The sequence below is a fragment of the Microplitis demolitor genome, chromosome 3 (assembly GCF_026212275.2).
Source record: "Microplitis demolitor isolate Queensland-Clemson2020A chromosome 3, iyMicDemo2.1a, whole genome shotgun sequence".
NCBI classification, from domain to species: Eukaryota; Metazoa; Arthropoda; class Insecta; order Hymenoptera; family Braconidae; genus Microplitis; species Microplitis demolitor.
In genome coordinates, this window is record NC_068547.1 from 3781370 (window position 1) to 3806612 (window position 25243).

At 28.6% G+C, this 25243-nt stretch overlaps 1 protein-coding gene across 1 annotated transcript in view; it reads right to left on the reverse strand.

Annotated features, from left to right (window-relative positions):
* The window catches only part of LOC103576625 (lachesin), a 65095-nt gene that overhangs the window by 19132 nt on the left and 20720 nt on the right, over nt 1-25243 (reverse strand). The window contains exons 2-3 of the mRNA XM_008556929.1: nt 7765-7975; nt 1530-1693 (exon numbers count right to left, since the gene is read on the reverse strand). Coding sequence (XP_008555151.1) covers nt 1530-1693; nt 7765-7819 — 219 coding nt within the window. The 5' untranslated portion in view covers nt 7820-7975. The remainder of the gene's footprint in view (nt 1-1529; nt 1694-7764; nt 7976-25243) is intronic.

The following is a 25243-nucleotide window of genomic DNA, read 5'->3' on the forward strand; positions in this document are numbered from 1 at the left end:
TCGTTATCTACTAGGAGTTGAACAAAATTTCTTAAATAAATTCTAGCCTAAAAAATTTGAAAATTCGAATTTTAAAATTAACATGAAAATTTTACTGAAATTTTTTTTACAAATTTTATTTCCGAATTGATATCAATCGTAAATAATTTTTTTTAAAAATCTGTCTCGGCGACAATTGTCCGTTTTTCAATTTATGCTTTTTTTTTTTTAATTTTTTTTTTAATTCATTTTTAAAATTTAAATACTGTCATTACAATTTTAAATCATTGAATATTTTTAAAAAATGGCGGGCACTGTATGAGAGTCACCTTAAACTAATCAAACATATTATATTTTTCTCACAATTAAATATTTATTTGGCCATATCCAAATATACGATATCTTGGGCTCAGATAAATATTTTTTTCAGTGCGAAAACTTACACGTACCCCGTTTTGCCCCTTCTTCCCCTATATTAGATATTTAATAAACATAAAAATTTCTAAAATAAAAATATTCCAACTGGTATGATTTTTATGAATAAATAATAAATAGTCATATATATATATATATATATATATATATATATATATATATATAATTTAAAAAGTTTAACATGTTAGACAGTTGCGTGACGCTTTTCTCAGCGGAATACTTAAAAAGGTTTCATCGATGTCGTCACGGCAGAGAAAACGTGTCTGCGACACATCGCGCTGAAAACTTTTTACTAACTGCAGCCGGCTTGTACGATGAAACTTTAAACCGTCTATACAAAACTCGCTATATCAAGATTGTCGCATCACGTACTACTAGACCAGCAGAGCCATCAGCTTTGTATCATATATGTATATACCTACACATACATATATATTATTTATATAAATATAAATATATAATATATCTCGAATACAGTATCGTAAGCGAACACGTGGATTACATTAATCCCGAATAGTGCAAAGCATGTTTAATTTATTTATTTTTACTTCATAATTGCGTCCAACAGAACATGACTAAACTCTATACAATATTAAGTTTTGGTATCAAGATCATAAATATATATGTATATAAATATCTATTACATCTGATAACAAAATTTATGCACGCAATATTGAGTACACAATTTATTTATGGTTTTAAATAATTTATATTTAAATAATCAGCATCAGGCATCACAGGCATGTGCATATTACGCGTATGCTCCATTTAATTGCTGTGAATAACAAATTTACGTGCGTCGTGCTTTATTCAAATTGTGATATATGATTTATGTATACTATATTATATTGGAATTATTCCATGTTTATTATTTATCATTTATTACTATGATTTATCCTTATATTATTATTATTATTATTGTTATATTAATAATTATTTATTGATTGAGGTGTGCATCGATGCAATGCTGGTGTAGAATGCAGGCACACTTATATATTTATATATATTACATGGTGCAGTCAGTAGACAATAAGGTCGTTTGCAGGTGCATCGCAGGCACGGACTTTAGTCTCTTTTTTGTCATCTCACGTAAATGTTGGTAAGATTATAGTTACCCGGGTGGTCTTGGCGCCACTGTGATCTCCACTGGTGTAGGAAGAAGGACTCACCCTGTATCCGCCTAGGTTGTTCACTACACAAGTGAATGTTGCGTCTCGACCCTGCGGGATCGTTACATTTTCCAGAGGATACAGGAAGTCTGGTTCAAGGCCCCTCACTACTGTAACATATAGATAATGCTCTGTTGTTTTATCATTGACCTCCATCAGCTAATAATCAACTGATTAATCATAACATAATATTTTCTTTGTAAGGAAAATTTATTAATACCCTTATGTTTATATATGTGGGTAGAGGTTTCAATGTATATACGTGTACACATATTCAAATAAGGGATCGCTGAGAGAAATACGGTGGTATTTCACCAAAGCAACATCACACTCCATGTTTTATGAGCGTATTTACATGAATTCTAAATTTTATAGGCTACTTAATGCGACATCACGTCCTCGTGTTCTGTTGTCTAACCGTCACCGATCTTATTATGAATCAACCGGCTTAGTTATACATATATATATATATATATATATATTTACATTTTGTGTAAATGTGTAACTAGAAGCTGTGAATGCTATGAATAAGATCCAGATATAAAAAATTTTTATTGCATACACTTCAGAATTTTTTTGTTTAATTTTTTATGGTCATGTGTAAAAATACCTGTAAAAAATAAATCATTTTTAATGTCTGCAAAAAATAACTTATATTCTAGAGACTAGAACTTTTGTTTAAATCACCGAATAAAAATGAAATTACTTTAGTTGTTAGGATGTCAACATTTTTTAACAGTTACATGTTAAAAAATAAGAAAAATAATTTGCTGACTTTTTTTTTTCATATTTTTTAACTACAAATTTTTGGAAAAAAATTGCCGCTTAAATTTGTGTACTATACTTGAAGGATAACCTTTTTCGGTTTAGAAAAAAAAATTATTGAGCTTTGTAGGATTTTTTTTTTTTACTGAGCTAGGATAATTATAGCCCGAGTTGTGCTCTTTGTTTAATCATACAATAAAATAACGCACATGCAAAGAAAATTATGGAAACGGTTCTCGAAATTTTGTGAAATTTTTTCCTATACTATCATAGGAATTACGACCATAAATTATGGGAAACATTCCTATAATTATAGGAATGTTTCCCATAATTATGGGAATAGTTCCTATGATATTATAGGAATAGTTTTCATACCATTATAGAAATGGTTCTCATATTGGTATGGGAACTGTTTCCATAAGGCATAGCAAAACTTCCCATAATTTTCTTTCCATGCAGAGAAACTATAAAAAAAAATTCAACTTTTAATAATGAGCCTTCAGTTAAAGTAATTAAAATAAAACTAAAAAAAAAAAATTCATAAATTTATTTTTATTAAATTCTCATTTTTTTTCCGCTGACGTTACAAAACTGCAATAATTTATGGGGACAAAAAATTTTTTGTATTTTTGGACTGATTTCCATTGGTCTTCGGATGACACGCAACGAGTCTCTGGGGACTGGTTGCGATATAACGCCCGTAGCTCTCGCGTTAGCTATCTATCGACCGTAGCGAGTCAGCGAGATAAAAAAAAATAAAAAAAATAGCTCGCCATCACCGTGTGTTCGTGTTACTTCGGTAAATGTCCTTAGAGACTAATAGTCCTCGGTCAAAGGTCGCTTGTCTTGGTATATAGCGCATCGTATTAGCGGGCGAATGCGACGGATGTTCATTAAAATTACCCGTACGTCCGTTTCCTTTTCCTGGGTCGGTTCATTTTGTCAAGTGTGTGTGCAATATAGTTGGATATACATGTATCACTACCACCAAAACCTCATATCATTGGGGTTAGCTGTAGAGAGTGAAGAGAGCGAAAATAGCTGATAGAAGGAAGGAAGGAGAGTGGCTAGTCCACCGGGGAATCAGACCCGACAGACAGAATTTCCACGGAAAACAAACTCCCACTGAGCCCTGCGGTAACTGTTGGTACAACGTTCTTCTCTCTTCCTCTCTCCCCCGACCTACCTTTTTCTCTCTTTATATATATATATGTATATTTATATGTAGGTACTGGATTGGGACAATGAAATAGAGCCAAGAGCTTTTCGTAACTATGTTCAATTGTTCTCTCTGTTATTCGTAAATAAACATAGACAGGATGATAAAAAATAAAACTCGTGGAAGAAAAAAATAAAAAGCTGAAAAAAAGATGAGGGTCGTCTTGAAGATCAAGTGCGTTCACATCAGGAAATTTTATTACCCAAAGCAATATTGAAGTTAATGTTGACATTTGTCCAGGATGTGTATTAGGAAAATCGTTTACGACCTTAACTTTTTTATTTTTTTATTTTATGGCTTCCGTAGTTTATTTTATTTTGTTGAATAAATCCCTGAAGAATCACTTGAGTTTTCTTTTCTCATCTCAATTACATTTATGTTTATATGTTACAAAAGTTTACCTCAAATATTTCATTCCACTTGTCTCTCTATTTTCTCAAGCAGTTGTTGTGGTAAGAATAGTGGTGGAACTTTTGGTGATGCTAGTGCCACAGGGTAAGGTATATAGCTGTACAAGGAAGTAATAACGGTGATTGTTTCGAGAAGTCGTCTAAGATGTACTCTGTACTGTCTTGAATAATGCTTGAGAGAGCACAAAGCTGTCGGTTGCTATTTTTAACATTTATTGGTCTACATGCTTGTCAGTTTATAGTTTATTCAAGCTTCTTCAGGATGAACATTTTTTTTTTTAATTTTCCCGACCACCGAAACTTAATTTAATTACAAATTTTTTTTCTTTTTTACTCGGGATGAGTTAATAACAAAATTTTATAAAGTCTTAATTTTTTCTTTTGAAAGTTTTGTTATGTACTCGGTGTTATATTGAGATTTTACGATTGATGGATACTATATCTATATGATAAAAATATACAAAGTTTTATAAATTTTTTGGAGATAAAAATTTTCAAAGAGATGACTATTTGATATTTTTGAAGGATTTCGCTACATCGTTCTTTAATGACATACTTTTTTTTTTTTTAAATGGTTTTTGATAAATTGAATGCACTGATTTTACGAGTATTAAAGTATAAATAGTATCAAAAGCATATGCTGTAAAATATCGAAGAATGTCTTGGTTACATATTTAACAGTATTCTAAAAATACAAGCGATGATGATTCAGTTAAATGCAATATAGTATACATATGCATAATATATAACAATCTAACTCAAATATATTTCACCTCAACTGCTTTACTATAAATGTGTTGGTCTCATTCCCATAGGATGCTATTGCCATATACCATTTTCTCGTTAATTTGACGGGAAACATCGACTCCCAACCGTATCTTGGTGAAAAGCGACTCGGTATATATATATATATATATACTATGTTGAAGTTGTGATAGAGAAATGGTATAGCTGAGAGTAGAGACGATTTGACATTTACTTGGATTTTAACGGCTGCTCTTGTCGTCTTGGGAATTTCGTCAAACACTTTCAACTAATTCCCAACCAATAAAAATATATATTAAAAAAAAAAAAGAAAAAAAAAGTTGAATGTAGTATAGAAACATATCAGGATTTGATAAAATTGGATTACCAATTATTTTTTATTGAAAAATAAATTTATAGTAAAGTTGAGAGAGTAAACTTTAAAAATTAAGCTGTAAATAAGAAAAAAATGAATTTATATAAAATTATGAGTACGGTATCAAGCTTTGGCGAAGACTTTGTTAGAATAGTGGGTCCAGGACTGTGGCAATATAAAAAGTAACGTGAAACAGTCGTGCATTATTCACAGCATGAATTATTGATGAGTTGAGTGTAAAATATGAACGACGTCGAGTCGTTATCAACGACTAGCAGCTTGCCATGGGCATGCAAGCTCCATTTCGGTTATACGTTGCCGTACACCGAACAAATGGGATGGGATAGACGACACCGCGCATATTGTATTACTTTTCTGTCTATACTATCCCCCGTTTCTTACACAAGACATTTATCGCTTTCCTGTGAACGTCTTATCGCAGGACTCTATAGTTTTTACTCCTTTTTTTTATCATTTTTTATATTTTTGTGCTTGATATATGACACATCCTATTCCATCGATCAATTTTTGGCTTCAAGATTGTTTAGGTTGTCATTTTACATTGGTTATGATTTTATCATTACGCCGGGAAAGCGTAAGAAAAACCATTGATTTAAAAAACAAACTGCTTTAGTTATTATATTTTCTTTGAGCAGTTTGATGGTTGGAAAGTTTTTTCAATTTAGTGAAATTTTTAGTAAAATCAATTGATAAATTTTGTCAACCGGCACCAGTCAAATACTTCAAGGACATGTAGGTATTAGTAAAGTACGAAGTTCCTGAAAGTGTGAGACCGCTGTGTCAATTGATTGAAAAAAAAAAAAAAAAAAAATTTTTTTTTTTAATAGGATTGGCTGCACGATTCGTCTGAAATTTTAAAATTTTTCAAGATTATAATAACTCTTTACAATAAAATAAAAAACTTTCATTAAACTATCGGCTCCTTTATAAAAAAAAAATCAACTTTTCTTAAGTTCAAGTTTTTTTTATTGCGGTAGAAATAAAAAATCACGTTAAATAATAAAATTTGAAAAAAAGTATTTTTTTTATTTTATGAATTCTGTAGTTATACTTATTTCTGTCATCAAGAGCTTTTCGATGTCGAATCACATTAAAATTTCACACAAATCGATGCAGCGAATCTTGATAAATAAATTATTTTACGTTTTTCAGTTTTTATTTATTTTCTTTCCAAACCAGTTGAGATAGAACATGGAGAAAAAAAATAGATACTTTTTTTATGTTCGTATAGGTATTTTTCCTATTTTTACATATGGATTATTTCCATGCTAAATAGAGATTTTTATTATGGCAACATAAGACTTTTTTTTATGTAAATATACGAAAAATACTCATTTTTTTTTCTCCTTGTATTTTTAAATTTTTCAAAATTTTGTGTTTCGTATTTCACTACTACCAATTAGGGTGGATGCTTTTAAATTCGATTTATCTACAAAGTTGGTCACCCGGAGGTTTTTTTTTGTAACTTTTCCGAATGAAAATTGAAAATTTTCCAAAAACGGGAAGACATTGGTTTCAGTCCGGTTTTCAAAAATTAAGTTTCCATCAGATGTCGAAGTTTTGCGGTCCTAGGAAGCTATTCTGACCATTTTCAGATCGATGTCCGGCCGTGTGTGTATGTATGTGCGGGTATAAATTTTTTTCGTCCTACAATATCTTTAACATAGATCAACCGATTTGAACGTACTTTGCGGCAATTGAAACGGCTCATCATGACTTGAGCTTATTACATTTTGGAGTTGATCGGTCGAGTAGTTTACAAGCTACAAAATGAAAATAAAAAAATTTTTGTAAGTTTTTATTGCATGACTCATAAATCGCTTGACCGATTTGTTTCTAAGTTTGATCAAATCAAAAATTACTTTTTTTCAGCAAAATGTATATATTTTTGGTCCAGCCGTTTTTTGAGTTAGAAGAGCTCAAAAATTTATCAATAATAACATTTTCAAACTGTCTAAGCTCGAAAAAAAATGAATTATTGAAATTCACTGTGATATAGTGAATATGTTCTAGAAACCAGCTATAAGCATACCAGTGGTTAAATTAGTAATATATGTATAGCTGGATGAATAATGACCATCCACTAATTTTCTGTGAATTTCACTAATTCATTTTTAAGGAGTAAATAAATGAAATTTTTAAAAATGATAGAACGATCATAGACAGCGGGTTAACATTTGTAGTAAATTAATTTGTGTGACAAGTCCAGCTGTATCGGTGTATAAACATCAGAAGCAGAAGTTTCAGCTAATACAACTGTTTGCAACTAGTATCTATATTATATTCCTACGTATACCTACAGTAAATACAATATATACATCCACGATCTCTCGACAAATGCCACGAGCTGCGAGTGACACTTCCACCCAAATTCAACCCAACAGCTGTCGGAATGTCCTCACAATCTATTTGATATCGCGGATGGCTGTTACTGATCAGCCAATCTTTCGTTTGGCGTTCATTTGATGGATTGTAAATTCAGAAAAATTCAAAATATTGAATGGCCATATTAATATTCGACATTTAATATTTTTTACAAAAAGATATCGACATTTTTATGTACATCAGTATATTTTTATTTTATTTATTTACTATTATTAAATCGTTATATCGCTTAAAAATAAATGAAAAAAAAGTATTATTTACCTATTGGTACACCTAAAACAGTCAGCAGGCTGACGAAGGTGCGATGGCAAAGCATTGTGAAGCACGGGTAACCAAAACGACTGACGCATCCGGCATCAGAGCGAAACTAGATGAAGAACGACGTCGATGAAATTTTATTCCACGATTTCTCTTGCCCTCCAGGCTACTCGTACTACTCGTCTTTCACCTCTTCTTTTATCTTCGAGCATCCCTGTAATTCATAACGTTCAAAATATTGTATTATGTTTACTAACTTGACATTTAACTATTTATTTCATTTCATATCTTCATATATTTAAATGTGGCATTAATATATATGTACTAGAATAGCTGAAAAAAAATTTGAATTTTTTTTTCCACTCTCACCCTTTGAAAAATTAGTGTATGATAAAAAAAATTCTCACCACGTTTGAGCTTAGACTTTAACAAGAAGTCACTCGGGAATTTTTAAATTTTTAAAACGTAAAAAAAATGGAGTGTTTTTTTTGCTGCCACGGCGGATGTTACTTCATAGAAAATAGATGATCTTCTGATAATTTTACCTTAAAATTTGAATTTTAAGAGAACGTGAAAAAATTTTGAAATTTTTTAAATTTTTGACTCACCTCAAAAATTCATATTTTAAGAAAAGCTATTTCAGATTTTGTATTGTATGAAACATCTTGTATATAGTTATTAAGGGTGTGCGAGTGATTCGAACTTATGAATTATTCGAATCATTCGAAACTTTCCGGATTATTAGTAAATTCTCTAATTATTCGAAAATTTACGGATTATTCCAAAATTTTCTTTTGAATGATTTAAAATTTTAATAGTTTTTCCAATAATTCAAATTTTTGTCAGCTGTAAATAGAGCTCAGACACGTATCTACGACAAAATTATTTTTGATTACTTTAAAAATTAAGCTTTCCATTGTACTCTCGATTCTAAATGAAAAATTTGAAAAGTTACAAATAATTCGAAAACTTTTGGATGATTCTAAAATTGACAAATAATACGAAAAGTTTCAAATTATTCGATTCAAAATTCGAATCAAATAATTGTATTTGATTTGAACCCAATTCGCACACTCCTAATAGTTATATTTGCTGTAACCAAAAAACAAAAATTCCAAAAATGGAACACGATTTCATTTATAATTAAAAATTGTTTTAAATTCTTCAGCAATCTCTTAAACTTAAATTTTTTAACTCAAATTTGGTAAAAAATTGTGTTTCTACCATACACTTATTTTTCGAAAAATAAGAGCGAAAAAAAAATCAAAATTTTTTTCGAGCCATCTTATATATTTATAAATATGTCATTTTGAAAAGAATTAACATCTTTTTTTTTCAAATATGAATGTACGCACTTTCATAATATAAATATATCCCACTTAGATTTAATTGAATGTCTGAATTAATTTTTCATTTAAAAATTATTCTACGCATTGAGTTGCGATAGTATTTATACTATCGTAATGTAAAGGATTTTGTAGATAAAGTGAACGGTGGCTAATACGCGTGCAAGCGACACTGAGGATATCGAGACTAAAAATAATCAACCGATAACGTTTATCCTTTTTTGCATTCTACTACCACGTAATCTTTCCTTTATATAAATAAAATATCTGGATGTATGGTTATTTGATGTTTGTTTCAATCGTCTATTTCAATTGATATACTATTTTTTTTTTTAAATAAATATTTTGATGAAAAATTTATCCTAGTAGAAAATATTTGAACAACAATATTTATCTTTGCATTCAAAGGCAGCTGATATTAGTTATAACAACATATATAACAAATATTTTTGTTACCTTTTTATATATTTATTCAAAATGAATTTTTAGCAATGATTAATCATAAAAGGATACTTATCAAATTGTAATTGGATACTTTTAATTATTTAATGACCTAGATTCGTCTTCGAGAATTAACGGAGCACATTACGTCAATCAAAGATACGATTTATTAAGATTTCATTCTCTCTAATTATATATGATGAATTTGAATTATATATGATAAAAACATCGGTTTACAATAACCAATAATCAATAATTATTGAATAACATCTACATTGACTTTACTGATTCTAATTTTCTTCATTAAAAATTATTTTTAAAATGTAATTTAATCATGAGCAACTCGTTAAAATTTAAACATAAATTGATTTACTGTAGAATACTCATAAATTGACTTAAATTTATTATTAGTAACCTAAATAATTATTACAAATAACATTATAAAATGATAATTCTCAATTATTTATAATAATTCTATAATACTTATTATTGAAAATCTATTCAGTATTTTTTTTCGATCTAATTTTATTTAGAACATTATCTGCAAAGAAAATTCAATGGCATATATATTAGACTGATTCAAAAAAGTCATTTTTTTTTCGTGAAACCTCCTATTAAATAGTTGCAGGGAGGTGAAATAAGATGCCTGTTAAAAGATGAGCTCTTAATATTAATATTTAGAGGTCGCTCATCTCAGTTTTCTATTTTCCATTTAATAACATGTCGATACTGCCATTCTAACATATCGTACCCCACAAAATTTGACATTTTCAGCTTATGGAAAAATTTTAGAGGTAAAATTGTTTATTTAGTATTTTTAAATAAATATTCTAATGTCGTATCCCACGCGCAGACTTTCGCGCATTCTAATATGTCGTATCCTACATTCGTATAGGTTTAGTCACGCTTAACATTTTTAATTTTAAGTTAATTTTAAGGAAGCAATTAACGACATGAGTAAGAAGATAATGATGCATAATTTTTGACTCTTCTAACAGTATATAATTCAAAAAAATTTACTCACTACAAATGCCTGTATTTTATGAAAACATGAAAATAAATTTGTAGGTTATACCAATGTAAGCATAATACAAATAATTTTTTTTGCCAACCGTAAAACGTTTTTATCGTCTCCTGAAAAATTTCCTAAATGTGGGATACGACATAATAGAATGGCAGTATAGATGTCAAACTTTTTTTTTCAAATCTAGAATTGTATACTGCGGTAATGGCTCATTATACAGATAATCTCAGGACATAATTTCGTATGGAATAAAGCACTCTATAAAAAAAGTCTCATCATTTTTGATAAATTCATCTGTTCAAAAGTTATTGAAGCTTGAAGTCAAATTTATAGTAAATTTTCAGATCTTTTTACTTTTCCGACGAAACTATTAGACTTATCACAAAATGTCGTAGAATTTAATTTATAGACAATTCTATTCTTTACAAATTATCTCTCATGAAGTTTTTTAAAACTCCGCATTGTTTTCTAGTTATTTCCATTTTAATGTCAAGCATTAAAAAAAAATAGTGTTCTGATCTCTGTTTATTTATGAATAACATTCAGTAATTATCGTATAAAAATATTATGTTTATACATATTAATTTTATAAGTTTGTATACCTGTATGTATATATAAGTGAGCATTTATAGTTATATATACATACATAGGATAGTATAATGGAATAATCGTCAATGGTCGCAAGCTCGTGTTGTTTCTCGATAGCACACACGTCATTTCTATTGTTATGGTACGTAACGAACGATTACCGTCAAGCCTGATTAATAACCAGACCATTTAAACGTCACCCTTTGAAATGCAACAACTTTGTATTATTCCTGTACTTGTCACCTGTCCGTGTGAAAATGGTTTTTTCTTTTTTTTTCTTTTCACATTAAACAACAAAAAAAAAAAAAAAAAAAAAACTATTAACGATTAATAGATAACGGTTAATGGTTTGAGTAAAAAAAATTGTTCGAAACATTTTTATAAACAAATACATGATATTATCTTGTAGTAAATTATTGTTGAATATATCAACATGTGAAAATTAATTGATTTTAGTAATTTGAAGATTTTCAAAAAAATTTTTAATTTTTTTAAATTCAATAGTAATAATATATGATTATTATTCGTCAACTACTCTAAATATTACAGGGCAAATGTTAAATATAGAATTGATAAAAATAGCTCATTGAAATACATATTTGAAGTGTATGACATTTAGTGATGATTTTTGGAAGCTGATATATTAAAATTTTAAATTACGAATAATTGAAATCACTTTAATTTCTTTACTTAATGCAAATTAATGTTTTTGAATATAAAAAATTGTAATTATAATTATTTTAACTCCTTTGTTATTATGACCATTATTGTTGTTATTCTTATGATTACTAGCTAACCTTATGTCGTTCAAAATAATATTTATTTTGTATTTATTAAAATTTTTTATACTTAATTTTTTGAGCACAATCTGATTCATTTTTCCCACCTTTCAAATCTAGTATTGCACATATATTTCGCGATCTTTAAAAATTTTAATTATTTGTTTATAAAAACCTGCCGTATTCTCTCTGTGCTTTTTGAGGATTATTTGATGCGGTCGACAGATGTCGTTGATGTCGCGCACCCAGCCAATGAGCGCCCATTATAACCCGCCTATCTAAGACTAGTTGACATTAAAGTTAAAAAGAGTTATTGACAAACAAGATTTGAATTTCTACACGGAGATAAATGTCAAGTAAACATGCCTATGCAGCACAGTAATAATAACATTACTCTATAGTTTGTGTATAAGAGCGGCAGGACACAAACTATAGAGTTTTACATCAAAAATTGAAGCACTTATTTATATAAATTTTTGTTTTGTTTTGTATACTTTTTTATAATATTTCATTGTTTGTAAATGAGTGCTTGAAAATCATTTTAATTAAAGGATAATTAGTTGAGTTTCTTAATTTTGTTAATTTTCGAATCAACATAATATATATTATTTTAAAAAATTAATTAAAACCAGTGGTCTGATAAAATTTGTCATTAAATATATGGGAAATTATTTTTTTTTGTCACTAAAAGTCCAATAATTGGATGATTAAAATTCTCTAGGTATTACCAATTAATTAAATTCAAGTGAATTTAACGTCAGCACAATGTAATTACGTAGTAAATTCAATAAAAACAGGATTAAAAAAAAACTAAAAAAAAATCTCGTGGTATACGATTCTAATTTCTAACATAGTCGTCTTTGGTTGTCGTCGTCGCGGTAGTTAAAGGATAAATTTAAAGCACAAAGTTTATTGAATAATCCAACTAAAAAAATTGATTGTCCCGTGGTCTTCCTATGGTTTAAGCTGTAAGACACAAGTCTGCCGGAGACAAAATCAATTATAGCAGCTCTAGAGAGACCCCGGTGAAATGTCAAAGACCGTCTTTCAGAGTCTCAAACTAAAACGAACAGGGCGTGGAGACGAATCTGGATTTTATAGAGGACAAAAAACAACAAAAAATATATAATAGAAAAGAGAGAACATAAAAAGATTAAGAAAAAAAAAATTTCCAGAGTCAAGTTGACTGAACGACAGCAGAAAGACCTGTCGATATCGCGACGGGACTCTTGCATTTTTTTTTTACCACCCACTCCATTAACATCTCATTATGAACACCTCACTGCTCTTACCATCTTCCAAGCATCACCGTTTCGTCTTTCGTTTGCCGGAAACACCCTACTACTTTTTTTTTTAACTTTCTCCTTAACTTTTTTCAACACCCTCTGTATCCTTACAGCTCTCATTTCTCATTCCGTGTACCGCAAAAATATCCCAAGTCCAAACTTCCATTAAAATATCTGCCAAGCAGAACAGCTTGCTTGTACTCTGCAATGTCATCTCTTTTATTATTCTTTTTTTTTTCATTTTTCTTGTTCTCAGATCTTAACATTTTATTTACTTCCTCAAATCCTGTTTACTTAAACACGACTTAACTATTTTCTGATAGTATAATTTAATTCAATATATTTTCACGAATGTACTCTGCCCAAAAACAAATTTAAGAAAATAAATAAATAAACAATTTAATGGAAAACAATTCACAGACGTTAACTAAAAAATCCATTAACCTTGCGACTATGATCCTAAAGTGTCAAAAAACCCATTGAACAATACAACTGATAAATCGAAATCAAAACGGTTTTTTTTTATCTCGGATTCGGTAGACACCCGAAGAATGAAAAATATAGAGAACTAAAGAAGTATCTGTACAATAAAGTTAAGTCTAAAAAATATAAAAAGAACGTTTACAATACACACGACATTCCATCCAACGGCAATTGGATTGTGTTGAGAAATAAAACAGAAACAATTTCCTTACGTCATATACAAGATATATATTTCCGGATTCACAAGAAAAGTACCATTTTTATCATCTTATATATCTATATACATATATACCGATTTTATGAAGATATAAACCATGGATTGTAGAAAAGTTTTCGTTTTTCAAGAAGATGAGTTATTTCTACCATTAATAATTCACAAGCAAATATATTTATAACTGTGGATAACATAATAAAAAATTTACAATAAATATGACAAAGACAGTAATGGAAAATATCAATGATATCAAAAACATTGAAAGTTTAAGAGTTATTTTCAACATATACGTGACTACTCTGACTCTTCGGAGTAACGAAATAAAAAAATAAATAACAAAATGAAATAAAAGTATAAAAAAGAAATAATAGAGAGAATGCGGAGTCGAGAAGCAAAGGGAAAGGAGTGAAGTGTATAAGAAGCCCTATTATTTTCTGCAGTGTCACGAAGGTGTAATGGAAATAACTATGGCGTACCGAGTGGAATAACAGTTTCGTGAGGAAATTGCAAAATCGCGGATGAGCTGGATTGTATAACTTTCAGTTTGTATTTGTATTTGTATGTATATGGATATACATATTAAGAAACACATTTCATATTCAACACACATATAAAAGATATGTCGAGCTCGTTGTCTCTTCGTGTATATCCATATAGTCAGCTGGGTCGGCAGGAATGAGCTGGAGGTTTGTTGAGTTTATGTACATATATACTGCTAGATGAGGGTAAGTTAGCTATCTATGTATCATACATACTATCTTATAGATATAATCCACATAAACGAATTAGTCAGGTGATGTACAACGGGTGTCGTGTACAGAGGACAATGACAGGACAATGTCTAATGTCTGGTGTCTAGTTTCTAATATCTTGTGACTTGCTCTTGGAAGCTTTACTTTAACATTCTCCTACTACAATAATTTTGTTTTATGTGTATATCTATTGCCGACACGACAAGCGCCTGTTGACACATCAACGCCACAAATTAATGTGCGATATTGTTCCATATAATTTATGTGTTGACGTCGTCGATTGATTTATGCACTTGGATTTAATTAAGCTATGATACAGTACTAATTACTTTAAATGTTTATAGCTAGTATTGTTATTTTCAGGTACTTAAGGAAATACTGTTTTCGAGGACTCAAATACGCTACGCAGTTAGAAATTTTGTGTTAAATTTTGACACAAAATTTATGTTAAATAATTGAACACATAAAATCTGTTATTTTGATAGAAAATTTGTGTAAATTTAACAGACTTCGTGTTAAAATTAAATAATAAATATAAGAACATAACCTAACTAACTCAAGTATACTGATCTAACCTTAGTACAACTTATGTCAATTTAGCAAACAATTTGTTCGATTTTCAGTGATTTTTATAAAAAACGCAGCTATGAATTATCCTCCCGTAAAATAAGAAGAAAAAAATCATTGAACCTGATCATAAAAATATTCAAGTTATCTATGGTTATATTTAATTGTAAATCAATTATAACCCAAGTTTCATTGCAGACAATACTGTTGCAATGCTTTGTTTGATTATAGTAATGAAGAAACGTACGGGAGTGTTTATTATTTAGGCCCTATTATTTTCTAGATGTTATGTTTTTGACTCAGATGGCCTTTTTATCCCTACAATGTAAAAGACATGAAAAATATGTGAAGCAAAACTATTCGTAACGTGATTAGCTGAGAGCTCAAAACAGTATGAAAATATACACGATTGTCATATCAATATACATATTCAAATAAGTGATGAAAGTGAAACATACATTTACGCTAGTCATTATTATTAAATTTCACTGGTGTATTTTTTTTTTTTTTTTTTTTTTCATTGGAAGCGATCAGAACATTTGTATTCTATTATAAGACAATTTGATAATTATTTTAATCATTTGCATAAAGCAACTTAGTGTATGCAGTAGAAAGGAACTAAGAAAAAAGTAATAGTGTTTTAACCCGAGAATTTATCACAGTTATAGTGATAATAATAATAATAATAATAATAATAATAATAATAATAATAATAATAATAATAATAATAATAATAATATAAAAAATAAGATGCTTGAAGGATACAAAATATTATTTTATTTTAATTAATTAAGATGATGTTATTTTACTTTTTTGCATCGGAAAAATGTTATGTTTGTGTTCATTGTATTATAACTGTATTAAACTTTTTCTGTACTGAAAGTCCTTTACTTGATTATTTTTTTACACGGCTGTTAATTAACGTTTAAATAAAAGTAGAGTGCTAATGAAAAGACGGAATATTATTTTTCCATGGTTTTATAATTTTATGTGTTGCTAATGGAACACTTCTAAGATCGATCAGACGTCCGATATTAATTTTCAGAAAAAAATTATATAATTCAAGGCATGGAAGTAAAATTAATTTTTCTAAAGCGCAAAATAATCACAACTTTTTATTGAAAAAAAATGATATATTCGGTATCATATGAAAACTTATAAAATGGATTTTCATAATGCACCCCCCCCCCCTCGGATATTCAAAATGAAAGGCTCGAAAAATCTGGCAAAATGTCAAGGTAACGGTTGTTTTCTATATTTATAACAAAAATTATTCAGAGTAGAGCATTGGTTTTTTCTTAAAAACAATTATTAGAAAAAAGTTTAATTAGACAAAAAAAGATAAAACATTAAATTAATGATGATAAAGTAAATATTAACAGAAAAAATTTAGGTTACATCGGAAAACTAGTTGAAGTTAATTTATAAATAGTTTAGGAAGAATTACAACGATTTAGTTTTAATTGAATCAATTAACATTCCATGAGTTTTTTCTGGTTCGAGTTTACTTATAATTTATTTAAACCTTAAAAAATTGATCAAATTTTTTGATAGCCATGTGGTTGTCACCGTAATTCACTGTTTTAATGTAAAACAAGCTTATATTCAAATACATATAGAAAAATTGTTAAAAAAATTTTTCTAAGGTAAAAATAAATATTAGTACATTACACTAATTTAGTTCTGTCAGTCGAATGTCAATTAGTTACATAGAATTTTAATTTTTTACTTGCTATTAAATATTTTGCTTATCTTTGTAAAAATGAAAAATTTTAGTTCTGAAAAAAAAAATAAAAAAATAAAAAATGAATATTGAACTAAAACTAATCATTAGTTAAGAAAAAAAAGAAAGAAAGAAAGAAAAGTATTTTTCCCTAGGGGTGAATGTGCACTGTTCTCAACTGGATTTCTCAAGCTCGTTAAAAAGTACCACCCAACCTACCGAAGTTACAAACTTACTGCTATCGAAGGTTACGCAATTATTCTAGTATAGTCTACAAAATGTTCAAGTAAATAAATGAGTAAAATAACTTTTTAAACTTTTCAAAATTTAATGTTCAAGCAACATCAACCATTAACTATTCTTTTTTACTTATTATGTAATATATATTTTATTATTAAGATAATTAACGGTTAGTATGCATGTTTATTTGTATAACATGAATAACAATATATACTTGTCTTATTAACCATAAAAGTCGAAACGTGATGAACATTGTTGTTTGTTATAATACTTGACGCGTATTTTAAACTTTGATAGTTAAGTAAAAAGTACAGCACAATGCTGCGATAATAAATTATTAATAAAGTTGTTCTATTGATTGTTGAATATAATAATAATAATAATAATGATACCGTTGGGTAAGGCTACTTAATAATAAATCATTAAAATTTATATCCAGCTACAAGAAGAGAAATGTCAAGTAAATATGCCCATGCAGCATAGTAAAGGTTTCATTACTCTATAATTTGTGTCACGTCGCTCTTCTGTGACTGCTTACACAAACTATAGAGTAATGTAACCATTACTATGCAGCATAGGCATATTTACTTGACATTTCTCTCCGTGTAGCTGGTTGCCTATTTTTTTTTTTTTTTTTATATTATCTTTGATATCTCAAGAATATTATTATTTAAAAATTGCAGTTTAGAAACTGTTAAATTTATTGTGATCAACTTGCATCATCTAATTTTAATACATAGAGAGATAATAATAGAATATATTGATAATTTGCACTTATGAGTAAATATTTTATTGTTACAGCTGTATACGTGGAGAGAATTTTATGGTTAAGATTACAATATTTTATGGAAATGGTTCTCAAATGTGTGATAACCGGTTTTTCAAAATATCTATTATAGAAATGGCACCCATACAAATTATGGTAATCATTCTCATTTATGTAGTTTTCATTCTATGCAACTATGGACACTCTATGGACACTTCAATAGAGTTTAATGTACTGATCAACATTTTCCATGAGACTAATACAGCGCAATTTTATTTGGACTTTGATGTTTACATAAATTCGTTCAAAGGTATTAATTGATTTAATTGTTGTTAATTAATTTTATTAGAATTTTGATGTATCTAAGAATTTATATATTTATATCTGTATATGTGACATGTGTTTTATAATCTTTAATGTTAATACTCCAAGCGGACGCAGTTTAACCAGCTTTTACACCGATATTACTCCGCGTTTACACCGGTTTAACACGTATTTTAACACCGCTGAATTACGCCTCCTACACCGGGTGGAGTTAAAATAAGTTTATTTTTATCACCACTCTTTTTACACTGAATACAACATGAAAATAGTTCTTATGTCATTGTGGTAATTGTTCCTAATTTATTATTTAAATATCATTCCTTTTTTTATCACGAAAAACTTGAATATTTTAAAATTTAAAAATTTAATACCTTTCTTACGATTACAGGAATATTTCTAATAATTTATAGAAACTGTTTATTTTATGGTAAAATATTTTATTAATATGAAATAAAATTTTTGAAAATAATTATATTTTCAAAAATATTTTTTATTAAGTTTCAATATCAATTGATAATGCAAATTAAATAAATAAATAAAATTAGTGTAAAGTATATGATGATATAGCTTGTCAATTCAGTCTACATATTTTTGATTCTTCACACGTGTAAGGTAGTTGCTACAAATTTATCCCAATGCCCGCTGGTTGTCGACGTGACTTTTCGCAATATAAACTTTTGGTATATCATATATGTGCCTGAAGAAAATTTTTTCCTGCTGAAAAGGTGAAACTACAGAATTTCATTTTCATTCACGTCAATTGATTCAGGAATTGAAGATGATGAAGGATAAAATTTATTCTTGCAAACGAGATGTTTTTTTTTGTCGAGTTATAGCAAGTAAAGGTATCATATAAAATTTTAATCATTACCTACATGTATATATGTAGTGTATTGATATAGGTATGGGTCTGTGTGCATATATGTATATACATATATTTATTTGGAGTTTTGGGTACAAAAGAAGAGCCGCAGGGTTGTAGAATCGATTTCCGTAACGTAAATTCTTGACATCAACATACAGTGTGACATACACGGCCTCACTGAGAAATCGGAAAACTGTCAGCTTGGAAAATTGACGTATTTTGTGGTACAGTTGTATTATATAGTTATACATATGTGTATATATAGTGTGAGAGTCTTCATAACACTTCGAAGGCTTTGAGACTTTGCAATTTGCTGTTGCCGCGTTTATTTTCAGGCACATCTATAATGTAAAAAAAAAAAAATAAACAAATTTTTCGATAGTTAAAGGACAAAGTAATTTACGATCGACTTGAAATTAATTTTGAAAAAGTGTTTAGAAAAATTCAAGCAGGTAAATTAAAAATTTATGAAGAATTTTATTAAAAATAATTTTAACCATGTTTTTTTTTAGCTTGAAAAGTTATAAACTTACAAAAATACCCGGATATGAGACGATAAAAATCACAGTTCTTTAAATTTTAAATAAGTCTGTTAAGAATAGAAATTGGAAAATTTAAAATTCATCGCAAATTTGATATTCCTTCGTTACTTTTTGAATTTTACCATCATCTTTTTTTTTTCTCTAAATTGATAAATTGTTAAAATTTTTTTATTTTAAATCCACGATAAAATACGTGGATATTTAAAAAAAAAAAAAAATTTATTAGTAATGAAAAAAATTTTTGAATTTATGAAGTAAAATAAATAAATATTAAATTGTAAAAGAAATTTTTTGGCAAATTGATAAAAAAAAAAATAATACACATTTCAAACGGAAAAATTTCTGATACAACATATGTCAACTAATAATACATATACATGCAAATACTTGTTAAAAATGTCGATACATCAAAGTGACGATAGTGATATTGGAAATTGTAGAAAATTATTCGACGTAAGAAGCTATTGGCATTTAACCTTAGATCGATTTATGTGTCGAATAAAAATATTTTTTTTTTTCATTTGAAATCAAAGAATAAAAAAGTAAAATTGTCGCTGAGAAAAAATACGACTGAAAATCGAACATGGAAAAAAAATAAAAAAATTTAAAAAAGAGTATTGAGTGATGGTGTATGTCAAGTGAGTTTTGCAGCATGTGCGAAGAGAGATGATGTTAGAAAATAGGGGGCGGTTTGAAGGCGGACCACGTAGAGCGTGTGAATCGGGCCGAGAGTTGGACGCAGCAGTGGTCAGCAGAATCAGAATGCTCGGAAACCCATATAACGGGCACTCAACCGAGTTTAAAGTGCTTCTAGTTCACCTGGAGTCCAACGCCAGTCTACTATCGCCGTTCCAGGTACATGCACATACTATCCAAAGTGCACGCTCTTACATTCTATGCCATATTTCTGCTATACTTCACTCTTTACTCACCTGCTTTCTTTCTTCAACCCTTACATTTTTTATTCTCTTTCTATTTCGTAACATCCGAACTTACGAGTTCTTCAAAGTTACTTCAAACGATTTTACCCTTACTCACCTTGCTCTAATGACAACTCTAATTTTTTTTTATTACGTGACTTAAAAAAATTTCATCATTCACAGGTTACCTTTCATAAAAATCTATTAATAATTAAAATTTTTAATCGATTGTGTACACATAAAAAAAGATGCGAAGCTGTGTTAGTTCAAGAAAAAATTTTCTTCGTTCAACAAAATTGTATTTTACGGTTTACGGGTAAAAATTCTCTGTCGCATAGATATTCATTGTATAGCTCCAGGAGATCAGGCCGTAATTATAAAAATCCAGAAGACTTGTTTTCAACCAAAGTCCAGGGAAGTCTTATTTTGTAAGAAAACAAAGATCCAGGGGATCAAGTAGGTTGCCATAATTATAAAAGTCCAGGGGATATTTTAATCTCAGTCCAGGGGGCACATGGTTGTAAGAAGAATAAAGTCTAGGGGATAGTAGTTTCTCAGGTAATAAAGTCTAGGGAACACATAATAATTAAGAGGTTAATATTTGTGTGAATTAACTAAATTTGAATTGATGATTATATATAAAATTCTGTTTAAAAATTAAAATCCTCATCATTTCGACTCTTATAAATTTTAAACAACCCTGTTTTCGCATAGTTTAAGGACGTTCCCACCGAGCAGTCGTGCTCAATTTTAAAGACGATTCTCCCTATGTTAAGTTCTATTAATATAATGAAAACTAGAGGTACAGCGCACTTTTTCAGCTCAACGTGAAATTCCAGATTTCAAACTTCCCGCCCAGTGTAACGTTGAAGTCACTATCTCTCACGATTCAAGCGACGACAGAAAACTCGAAAACTGTTAAGAGTAGCTAACTTCTATCTTTTTTTACAACAAAATAAATACCGTTTGTTTTTCTTATTTTTACAGAAACATATTCGTTATATCTTCAAATCATGATTTTCAGTTTTTTTTAAAACGATCGTAAGAAAATTTCAATTTATATTCATGAAAACGTGTGCTACCACACTGATCAGGATAGGGTTCACATGCTAATTATGCAAATTTAAACAGTTGAAAAATACTCTGTTATAAATTTGTTCTAAGAAATTGTTTTTCGGACATATATAAATACAACTATAGAAATTTATATTAGTTGAAAATGTTTAAATAAAAATAATATTAAGTTTGAATATACTCTATATATAGGCAGTTTTAATTAGAATAATTGGAATCAGTTTATTTTATACACTGTGGAAAATTCCCATTAAATTTTACTATGGGTGCATTGTAACCCCGGACCATAAGAAAACTGGTACAAAATTTACAAGTGTACCATAGTAAACGTATGCGCATAGGTCCCAATTGTGTCGTCTGCGCATACCATTTACTATGGGACAATTGTAAATTTTGTACCAGTTTTCTTATGGTCCAGGGTTACAATGCACCCATAGTAAAATTTGTAGGAAATTTTTAAATTATTATCATCATTTTCATATCATTCTAATTTTTAATTAAGTTATTTAAAAAATACTCGTCAATTACTATAATTGCCGTTATTTAAAAATTATAAAATAGTATGTTAGGTATTTAATCCAAATATCAATGCTAAGTTAAAATTCACAAAATTCGTATTTGAAAGTCCAGAAACTTTATAAAGAGAGTTTGGGTTAGGAAAATGTATTGGTTTTAAAGCAGAGAGTTAAAAGCGAGAGGAAACTCGTCAAACGGAAGACACTCTAGATAATTAGGAACGTGACGTAGCTCAAGTACAAGTAATTTAAGTCATGATAAAATGAATTTTTACTTTATTACCTTAAAACATACAATATCTATAATTAGTATTATTATTTTTCACTCTGCATGTTTTTAATCTTGCAAAAATTTTCCCTAATTTCAAACACTAATATCTTAAATTTATCAATTATCTCATAAAGGGGTAAAAGGACTTTCTATAAATTTAATTAAATATTTTTCACACCCAAAGAATTATAAATATAAAAATATTTTCATATTAATATAATTTTTTTATTTTTTCTTACAAAAGAAAAAAAATTTATCAAAGCAATTTTGAAATATGAAAACGTACTTTTGTCTCTTTGTATTAAACGCAATTGAATGCAATTAATTCTCAGTTGGTTTGACGCAAAAGAATGTAATATAGGGGATCCTTTGTTGAATGTCGGCAGACGGGTACTTTCCATTCTCTAGCCTATATTTTTTTCTCCAACTTTTATATTTCTTTTTTAAAATTTTTTTTGTTTCGTTTTATCCGTATACACATACGGGAAATAACATATAAGCATATAACCCAGTGCTGTGGAATCCCACCGAGCAGAGTAGAGTCAGAATCTGTATGCAGTTACTGCGGTGCAGTTTCAAATACTAGTGTGTATATTCAGAGGTTCATGTTTTCAATGTATACATTCATATAAACACATTGAATATATATATACATATATATATTGGAACGGATGTAGAGAGTATAGGCCGTTGGTAAATCGAAAGATGAGCTTCGAGTGCAATAACTGTGTTGCTATATCACAGGTTCTACTTTGATGTTGATACATTTACTAACTGCTATCTATATCCTATTTTCTGTATACATTATACATATACACAAACAAATCAATAGATGCAAAGCATAAAACAGATAAATTCAAGATTATACGTTAAATCCACGGACATTAATTAGAATAATAGTATTAAATTTTAAGCCGCCTTTACTTTTTTTTTATCACGACTCGGGCGTCATAAGATTTTGTTTAAAAATAAATAATACCAATAATAAATGAAAAAAAATGATTGAGCTTGAAATGGAAATTTATCATTGAATTTTTTATTCATCTCATTTATTAGATAACTTCATTTATTTTTAGATATTTCTTGTGCAATGCTTTATTGCCTTTATATATTAATATCTGTATAGCTTTGTAAATATGAAAATATATATGTATATATTAGAGAAAGAGAGAGAGAGAGAGAGAGGGGGAGAGAAAGAGATAGATTAATAAATATAAGACTGAAAAAAGTATATAGGGATGAATTTTCAAGAAGAACTTATGATCTTTCGTAAAACTTTATGAATTCTCGGTCGTCATGTTTACTGAGATTGAGATTATACCGTCGGCTTGGATATTCTTCGCAAAACCTCAAGAGCCTTGGATGATGGGTTTAAAAGTCTGACTTATGCTCGATATTTTCACTTTGGTATCAAGTTTTCTTCAAATAATTGAGTTTAAACTTTATTGTTTAATATTAATATATATTGATATGTCTATATGTGTATATCAACATATATATGACTAATTTAATACGTTTAATGAAGCGAATAATACTTTACTAATATTTAATTGACTTTGCTTGGATTAGTTCATGGAATCCGTTCATTATATTCAATTTCGTTGATTATAATCCTGTTATTAATATTATACGGATAAAATCAATTGTATTCATTGACTTTAAATAAATTAGGTTACGTATTTATTCAGTGGTTCAATACAATAATTATGTTTTCAAATCTATATTTTTATTTTTATTCAATATTCAAGTTTTCTATTTCAAATTTTTAAATATTAATTTGTGTTTTTTTTTTTTCAGCTTGGATTATTTAACATTGAAGTTGACACCACGGTTATAAGGTAATTTAATATCATCAAGCTATTACGAGATTATTACAATATGCAAAAAAGAATGAAACAAGCTGACTGGTCATTGTGGCCAATTGAAAATTTTCGGTAATAAATAGTTATTTATATTTTTTTTTCAAATATTTGTTCGGATTACAGTAGGACCTCGTCATAAGACTAGCTCGGGGCTGTAGGGGAAAAATTCTTGGAACTGGGGTACACCCACTATTGTGCTTAACAGCTTTTGCGCCCAAACTTCGCTATAAGACTATCGCCGTTTTGCGTTTTATTTATGTATTCGGTTCAACTCTACTTTAATATACGGTGAATCTATTTCATGTATAATTATAAATAAACAGAATTTTGTCATTCTTTTCTGTTAATTAATTATGTGATACCACGAGATTTTGAGTATTCTTTATGAAAATAAATTATTTAATCTAAAATCTTTATGTATTTACATTTTATCTCGATTTTAGTCGGACTGGTCGTGAGTCTTATAGCGAGGTTTCGGCGCAAAACTTTTATTGAGTTGTTGGTAAGGGAAGCGTTCCGAGCGAGTTTTAACAAATTAAGGGGAAGAGTCTTATAACGCATAGTCTTATAACGAGGTCCTACTGTATTTTATCGAGACCTAAAAGAGCTGGTTAAAAAAATGTGGCCCAAGGTTATTAAACGGAATATTTTTTCAGGTAAATTTCTCTTCCAAAAATTTTTGAAAAAACTCTTCTATTTATCACTTGAATTTATACGCAAATTACAATACTTTTTAAACTTAGTTGACACAAATAAAACACAAATTTTTTTTTATTAAAGTATTCTATTTAGTTAAAAAAATGAAGAAGAAACTTATTTCGTTTGCAACAAAAATTTGTTCCTTTACTTTTTAATATAATCGAAAAGCATAAAATTTTTTTCGAATGTTTCCGTTTTCCC